This window comes from Platichthys flesus, chromosome 16 (assembly GCF_949316205.1).
Source record: "Platichthys flesus chromosome 16, fPlaFle2.1, whole genome shotgun sequence".
Classification (NCBI taxonomy): Eukaryota; Metazoa; Chordata; class Actinopteri; order Pleuronectiformes; family Pleuronectidae; genus Platichthys; species Platichthys flesus.
This window is the reverse complement of record NC_084960.1, coordinates 19,850,859-19,860,094: the sequence shown is the minus strand read 5'-3', so window position 1 is coordinate 19,860,094 and position 9,236 is coordinate 19,850,859. Positions and strand designations below refer to the sequence as shown.

General features: G+C 43.3%; 1 protein-coding gene across 1 annotated transcript; it reads right to left on the bottom strand.

Moving 5' to 3' along the window:
- Positions 1-706: 706 nt before the first annotated feature.
- LOC133971005 (uncharacterized) lies at positions 707-2,523 on the bottom strand. The gene is made up of 2 exons (XM_062408176.1): positions 2,484-2,523; positions 707-2,333 (listed from the first exon to the last, which is right to left on the bottom strand). The coding sequence occupies exons 1-2, from the start codon at positions 2,521-2,523 to the stop codon at positions 1,402-1,404; spliced, it is 972 nt and encodes a 323-aa protein (XP_062264160.1). The 3' UTR covers positions 707-1,401.
- Between the last annotated feature and the right edge of the window lie 6,713 nt (positions 2,524-9,236).

Here is a 9,236-nt window from a genome sequence, read left to right as displayed (position 1 = left end):
TTGACATTTTTGCTGCTTCCCTGCGTTTTCTTGTATCTCTGGAGGTGCTCATGTCTTCCACTAGGACTAAACTTAACCCATTAATCATCTGAATATTATAATAATCTCGCAAACAGCGAAGCCACACCGAAACAAACACCTAGCTACATATAATAACAATGCTTGATCTCAGTCACACCAAGCTGAAATGTTAGCAACCAATATATACTATGCTCCATTATTTGTAAATTATTAAACAAATACAGCATATTAAGATATTATTCAATGCTTAAATCCTAATATTCATCATTGTGTTAGGTTTAGGTGAATGAAGATGGACCCAGGATGCAGAGGTTGTAACAAAAAGAGTATTTAATAAAAAAAAGACAATAACCAAACAAACACTACGGGGTGACAGTGAAGACAAGAACTACTCTGATGAAGTAAAAGCTGAGCAGCAAGGCGCACAGGGAACACGGAGGATAAGGACAGGAAAGCTTGACGAGACAGCGAGACACGAAAACCCATAAATGACCACGAGTGAAACGAGTACAACAACCAGTACGAACCGACAAAAGGCAATGGGGAACACAGAAGCTTAAATAGAGACACAGGGAAGGCCGGGGTAATAAGCCACGGGTGCAACACATGAGGGCAGGGGAAGACAATCACCAAGACAGGTAGTGACAGACCCGAGAATCTGGAACAACACACAAGGAATCAATCAATCAATCAATCAAATTTTATTTGTATAGCCCATATTCACAAATTACAATTCATCTCATAGGGCTTTAACAGGGTGTGACATCCTCTGTCCTTAACCCTCAGCAAGAGTAAGGAAAAACTACAAAAAACCCTTTTAACAGGGTAAAAATATGTAGAAACCTCAGAGAGAGCCACATGTGAGGGATCCCTCTCCCAGGACGGACAGAAGTGCAATAGATGCCACGTGCAGGAGAACATCAGCAATAATCAAAGTCTCTAGCAGCATTGATGAAGCACAGTCCATGCTCAGCAACCATCTAGACCACGATCCACCATCCAGACCAGACGCCACTTCAGTCCTCAGTCACCGTCCACCGCCGCCCACCAGGAGGACCCATCACAAGCCACCACTGCGGTCCTGGTCCACCGCCCGTGCCCAATGCCAACGCGACACAGGGTCCGCCACCAGCACCACGATCAGCCCACATGACTCAGAATCCGCCACACTGGATCCAACACCGCGACCCCCGGTGCGCGATCCACAAACCGTAATCCATGGTGCGGCCACAGAGGCCCTGGATCTGCGGGTGATAAAGCAAAGGGATTCCGGGGAAGGGGGATAGGGATGGAGAAGAGGAAGGAGAAGCTGGAAAGAGAAGCTCCGTGTGTCATGTGTCATAAAATAGAACAAGTAACGTTCTGGCGCACTAATTAGCTCTAACTATAAGCTTTATCAAAAAGAAAGGTTTTGAGCCTACTTTTAAACGAACAGATGGTGACTGCCTCCCGAACTGAAAGTGGTAGATTATTCCACAGCCGAGGGGCTTGATGGCTAAAAGCTCTGGCTCCTACTCTACTTTTAGAGAATTTAGGGACGACAAGTAGGCTTGAATTCTGGGAGCGGAGTGCTCTAGTGGGTTTATAAGGTATTAACAGCTCTTTAAGGTATAAAGGCGCTATATTATTAAGGGCCTTGAAGGTGAGGAGGAGAATTTTAAATTCTATTCTAGATTTAACTGGAAGCCAGTGTAGCGATGCTAATATTGGAGAAATGTGCTCTCTTCTCTTTGTTCTCGTCAGGACACGTGCTGCAGCATTTTGGACAAGCTGTAGAGTCTTTAACGACTTCCTGCTGGAGCCTGATAATAATGAATTACAATAGTCCAGTCTCGATGTAACAAAGGCGTGGACTAGTTTTTCTGCATCTTTTTGTGAAAGGACATGTCTAATTTTTGAAATATTACGCAAGTGGAAAAAAGCGGTCCTAGAAATTTGTTTTAAGTGACTATTAAAGGATAAATCAGGATCGAAGATCACTCCCAAGTTCCTGACTGTTTCATTGGAAGCAAGGGCAATGTCGTCTAGCGCAGCTATATCATTAGATAATGCATCTCTAAGGTGTTTGGGGCCAAGTATTATAACCTCTGTTTTGTCTGAGTTTAATAAGAGAAAATTGCGGGTCATCCAGGTTTTTATGTCCTTGAGACATGTTCGAAGTTTAGTTAATTGATTACTTTGTTCAGGTTTTATTGACAAATATAACTGGGTGTCATCCGCATAGCAGTGGAAATTTACCGAGTGTGTCCTGATAATGTTTCCTAGTGGAAGCATATATAATGAGAATAAAATTGGGCCGAGCACAGAGTAGTCTCACAGGAAAGCGAGACTACAAAGTAAAACAGGAAACACAAAACACAAAGAGACCGAAATCTACAAACTAAGGTGACAGAACGTCACAGTCACCCCCCCCCCCCCCCCCCCCTTCATGTACTGGATCCCAGACGATCCAAAACGTGAACCGAGACAGGAAGGAGGAGGGGGGAACTGGAGGAGGGACATCGGGACGTGCCCAGGGTCTCGGGCCGATGGCTCCGTGGCCGCTCAGGGACAGAGTAAAGAGTCTCGTGCTGACAGCACCGTGGCTGCCTAGGAACCGGGAACAAGAGCTCCGACGGGCGGCGCTGTGGCCGCTCAAGGACAGAGTTCTGAGGCTCGGGAGGGCGGCCACGACGCCGCTTAAGGTCAGAGTGCTGAGGCTCAGGAGGGCGGCAACGTGGCCGCTCAAAGGCAGAGTGCTGAGGCTCGGGAGGGCGGCCACGGCGCCACTCAAGGTCAGAGTTCTGAGGCTCGGGAGGGCGACGCCGTGGTCGCTCAAGGGCAGAGTTCTGAGGATCTGGAGGACGGCACCGTGGCCGCTCAAGGGCAGCTCAAAAGGGCTCAGGCCTCTGCCCTGGACGTGGAGCAGGATCCGTAGTCGCAGCCAGAGCAGGGCTCAGAATCTGCACTGCGAGGACCTCCGACACCTGAACAGGAGGGACCTCAGCGGGGACTCTTCGGCGCGGGACAAGGACTGGAGCAGACTGCGCAGGGGCCTCTGACGCCTGAACAGGAGGGACGTCAGCCTGGATATACACAGACATCACCTGCACACTTTTTTTTATACTTACAGCATATGCTCAATCAGCCCTGCTGTTTAAACAGGGAGTTTCCCTGTATTCTGGTTATATTCTACTTCTTGAAATTGCTATAAAATAATATCAGGGCTCTAAGGCTGTTGTTCTTTTGTGTTGTATTAATGCCCGTGTTTCCATAGGCCTAATAGTGCGTGCGTGGCTGTGCGCAACATTATATAACACATCCAGGGTTTGTGGGGGTCGCCAGTCTCTGGCACCGTTATTTAGGGGGTCGCGGGCTGAAAAGTTTGGGAACCCCTGCCTTAATAAAAGCATGTGTTAATGTCTGTGTTGGCTCAAGAGAGAAATGGTCGCACTCTGGAAACATCTAACATCTGCTGGCCAACACAAAGCAGCGGCAATACACTCAAACATACCAAAATAAGACTCAATCTCAGACTCATGGAACACAAGTACCAAATAAATATTATTACTGACTGTGGAGGCGAGGGGGCTAAATTTGGGGAATTATCCAATTGAGGTTGTGCTACGATAAAAAATACTAACCAGCTTATTGGTTGCTTCTAATGCTAATATATATCAGAATGGACTACATGTGACGAAGGTGTATTATGTAATTAGCAGATTTCCGTTTGTTGCGTTTTTGCTACATCAGGCAGTAATGGCTGGAAATGAATACTGTTTTATTTAGGTTCAACTGCAAATAAAATCGAATTCCTGTGCATATACTTCAAATGTTTAAGTCTCATTATATAATTGTAAATCTGATGTTTGGTTCATTGAATATTTATAATATATACAATAATGTATAATACCTAGGGACTACGGATGAAAATTAGATTATAGCTAACTCTGGTACTGCTAAGGAGCTGTGCATTGTTCCTATCAAATAAAATAAAAATAAATATAACTATGCAGAAATACAGTCGATGTACAACCTTATGTGCAGAGTAAGTGTGCAACATGTGCAAAACAAAATAAAAATATAATGCTGGGATATAAAAGCAATTTCTGCCCTTTGTTGTTTGCCAGAACTAAATGGACGCATCAACTTTCTACGGGGCGAGCTGGTGGACTTCAAATAGGATTCCACCTGTCAAAAGTGATGACAGCTGTCTCAGTGACAATATCGATGAATTATGCCTAATGTCGCTAATTTGCCTCATACCTAAATGTATATCTATTGTATGCTATATTGAAATTAACAATCTCCACTTAATTTAGCATCTGCATGACAGCAAAAAACAATTGGAAAGCTAGTCTGCTTTGTGTGTGATTAAGTTTATGTGTGGTCATAATGTTAAAAAGCAACGCTTCCGTCTCTAGCTGTTTGTAGGAGAGCCCTGTGGCAAGGTCTCCTGCCACACTGACATTAAATAAGGCAGTAGAATGCGCTATTAACAGAGTACCAGCAGAGGTGCATCAGAATTCAAATCCAGCTCTTACTCACGCATCTTAAAAGCAGTCTCTGTCTCCAACTTTCACAACTCTAACTTCCTCCGGAGCTGAAGATCTCGCTCTCGCTCTTCCCTGTCTAATGAAGCGAGGCAGACCTTTAATCGAGCATCAAACCTAGAGCCAGAAGATGACTCCACAGACAAGGGATAGAACTTTGGCAAGGTGCCTGGGTTGGCTCCCGCTCCACTGCTCTGTCCAGCCGGATTAAAACGCACAGGCTGCTGCTAGGTCGTCTCCTTGTCCGGAGATACCGCTGCCACAGCCGCAGCCTCCGAGCCAGGAGACTCTCCAGGTGCCGGTAATTGAGAACACCAGTACGACACAAACTATTTCGTAGAACAGCTTTGAGTTCCCCTTTAGCAAGCAATCTCGAAACAGGGATACTACAAAACACCGTAATCTGCCGCAAATCCCTCTTTTTACACTTATCGAACTGAGTCAGAGAGGGATTAGCCATAAACTCCCCAAAAAGCAAGGGCTGCCGTACTGATCCTATAAAAAACACACAGCAAAACTAACCAACAGCTGGCAATGTTGCTAATGCTACAGCTAAGTCAACGCTTTTAGTCAAATTATCTCACCAGCCACAAACAACTTACACCTACCAGTGACTATCGTGATACATATCAGTGTTTCCCCTACCGTTCTACTAGGGGGGCGCCCCGCCCCGCCAACGGCACCTCCCGCCCCCCCTGGAAGATCAACTTAATTATTTATTTTATTTTTTATTTTGTAATAAAGCGCCAGATCGCCAGAGGAATGTTATGTCTGTCTACATAACATTCAGAGAGCATGCGTTTAGATGTCTGCTCTCTGTATCGCGCACGATGGAGTTCCATCCAGATGGGCGCACACACTGACACGTGCGCGCCCACACAGGTGAGCAACCTCCCACCAGCGGACAGAGAGCATCTGAGAACATGTCTCATGAACCACCTGAGAAGCAGCTAAAAACATCCGCGTTTTTTAGACGCTCGCAGGTTTATGATGGTAACAGCCACTCTCCCGCGAGTAGCAGCCGAAGGAGCTCTCCTGCTCCGGGTCCAAGTGCAGAGAAGAGCCCAAGTGCTGCACGCCCTGACAGGATTTGACCCACTTTGGCTGTTAGAGGGGAAATACTCCCCCTGGCTATACAAGACTGATCTCGGTAAGACGGCGAAGCGCAGCATGGCGAAATTCTCAAGCGCGCAGGCGCCTGGCTGTTAAAACGGGACGCGCATTTCTCAACGCCATTTAGCCCGCGATTCTGCTTTCTCCGCTTGTTGTATTTAACCATGAACGCACCATGCCTCCCCTCCATTGTTGCCAACTCCTCAGAAGGGAAAGTAGCTATTGGCTCTCCTAAAAGTCGCTGAGTGACGCCATCGCCTAATTTGCATAATGTAATGGTCGCTGTAGGCCATACAAAAAGTGAGAAAAAAATCACCTTAAATATGTTTAGAACTACAAATAAGCTTTATTCTACAGAAGAGTATTACATTCACTAAACTAAAAAATAATTCTGTTTTTCTGTTATAATTATCTCTGAAATTCCGAGATAAATTCCCAATGAACAAAAAATAAAAAATGAATGCAATACGCTTCCGTATTCTTCTGTTGATTCTTTTTTTTTATCTTGCCATTTAAATATGCCATCACTTCTCAAAATAACTTCATGACATTAATGCTGTATCTAGACCCACATATATAAATTAATTTTTTCCTGTATTATTAAATGTTAGAATAATAAATTGAATCAAAAGGCTGTTATGTTGGGTGGAACTGCTAGCTCTACGTCCAGCCCTCCTCCTTTATCCGGGCTTGGGACCAGCAAAATGATTCAAAAGAGACACTCTGGCAGAGCTAGTCTCCATAACACCAGAAAAAGTCGCTAGAGTTGTCGCTAGTATTTTTTCGCCATAAGAATTTAAAAAGTCGCCAGATTTAGCGACAAAGTTGCTAAATTGGCAACAATGCTCCCCTCGCAACCTCAGCCTGAACCCTTATTAACCCTGCTGCGTCTATTCATAATAGCAACAACATAAACCATATCGATGTTTTAAGAATCTGGTTAGGAAAGGGATGACATTACCAAGCAACACTTTAATCTATCACTGCTTAATCTATTCTCATCTGATCATTGTTCAAAACCGGCAAATCTTACGTGAAAAGATCTGTAATATAGATGGAAGTTTCAAAACGGTAACTTAACACAAACGAGGGTTATGGCGAAGTGCTCGATTCTAACTAGACCTGTTTGATTGCTGTGGTAACAGTGATTTCAGGTGGTAGAGAAGTCGTTCAGCTAGTAGGATCTCGACTTTCTTCTTCTTTCACTTCATGCGCATGCTCCATGTTGCTTTACATCGATTTGAACCACTCTGCTCCAGCGTTCCTGTGTTTTATTGACAGGACTTCGTGATAATTCTAGTTTAGTTCAATGTACAGTTCAAAATCATTAAAAGAAACACATTAACATCATGATTCCTTTAAGTTTTTGCGTCCGTGACTACTACCCCCGTCGCCCCCCCCTCCAAAGCTGTAAACCTAGGGGAAACACTGCATATTGATACCAGATGCCACACACACACAACCAGCAAACATTTGCATTAAGGCTGGTCTTAACAATAAACAACAAATTTCCCCAGATCCTAACTAATCAATCAAATTGTATTTGTATATTCACAAATCACAATTTGTCTCATAGGGCTTTAACATGTTGAGACATCCTCTGTCCTTAACCCTCAACAAGAATAAGGAAAAACTACTAAAAACCCTTTTAACAGGGTAAAAATATGTAGAAGGGTTAGAGAGAGCCACATGTGAGGGATCCTTCTCCCAGGACGGACAGACGAGCAATAGATGTCAAGTGCAGGAAAACGTCGTCAAGATAAAGGTTTTAGCAGCATTGATGAGGTTAAACATTTTGAAGGATAACTTCAATTCTATATATCAACCAGTCCTGATGCAATCATAGTCTATGGTCAGCAGCCAGCAAGATTATGATCCATCGTCAAGATCGGATCCACTATATCTAATAACTAATCAAAACGTTACCCCACTTTAACCCTGATCAGTGGCCAAAACCCTGAAACGCCAATACCCTTCGGGGATTTATCCCTACCCAGGATTATTCCCAAAACAAAAAAGGCAAAATAGTAACCGAGTACCCGAAAGAAAGACTGACTCGATCATTCAACATCCAGATGTCAACACTTACCGCCCCCGGAAACAATCTCAACACAAAGAAAACACGCTTATCAATTACTCGATCAGCTCTTTCGATCCCAGAGGAGCCCGAATGTTTTATGTTCCCTGATTAAAGCCCAGGGGCTGAGGGGAGTAACAATATAAAAAACCCAAGGAAAAAGCCTCTTGGACAATGAAAATAGTAACAATTAACTGAAAACAACTTTCTAAAAGGAAAGCCAAACTGACTAACAGCAGAAACAATTTCACTCAAAAGTAGGGATTGCGAAATGATGTTTCATGAAGCATTGACGCTTTCCATCCAATTGGTTCACTCGTGGGCCGAAGCTTCATGGTGCTTCATTTGCTCTACTGTGCCATCAAGTGGACAATAAATGTAAAACAGGCAGAGTGATTATAATGACACCATGGCTTTGGTTTGTGAAGCTTTGAATTGAATAAATGAATGAATGAAGCTGGGGAACAGAGAAAGGTAACAGCAAGTTTCCTGTCCTTCCCAATACTTTAGGTACTACGCTAGTAATTATTACTATGTGCATACCTTATTAGGAGAGATCAGCTCAAAAATGTTCCCAGACAGGGGAAAATCACCTCTTTCTTGCTGGTTCCATCGATAAAAAAGATAAACTTGAATAGATTGCAAACAAACACACAATAAAGTCCCAAGTCCACAATATGTGTGTGTGTGTGTGGGGGGGGGGGGGATCCATTGCGTTTCCCTGCTCCCAACACTCCCAACTTTAAAGCTGCCAATTGAACCACTGGGACTGGCTGTCTCCTTCTCGCTGCCTCTTAACCGCCATAGCCTTAATGGTGATTTAGGCCAGCCGTGTACACAGTGAACATAGAGATAGCAAAGAGAAAACATCAAACGGGATTTAACAGACATCTTTAAGATTTATTTTAAGTTTGTTTAGTGATGAGATGAATGCCACAAAAGTGATCACTATAATCACTATATTCCACTATATATATATAGCAACAAACTTAACTTTAGTTAGCAACAGGAAATCACCAGCCCAAATGGGAATCTTAAAGGAATTGTTATTCAGTTCAAATTAATTATATTCAGTTTATTTGTATGGTGCCAAATCGCAACATAAATAGTATGCATCACATAGAATAGTAAGGTTGACATGAGTAAGATCATTTGTTGAAAATGATTATTTTACTAATAACATTTTAAATAATCTATAAAAAAATTGTTTGACATCACAGGCGCCAAAATCAAATTATGTCTTTAGCAGAAAAGGCCTGATATTAATTATAATAAGACAAAGACAATGAAATGAGATGAGGTCATAGGCGTAAAACATTGGAGGTCAAGATCAAAAGAATGTGATAATAGTATAAAGCCATGATCAAAGGATTGACTATTTTATACTGCCAAAACCAACCCCACCATCACAAGGAAACTCCATGTTACAGTGCTCTCCACCATATAACACCCTTGTGATAGACAAAAAGCTCCATCAAGCTAAAAGAGCCGCC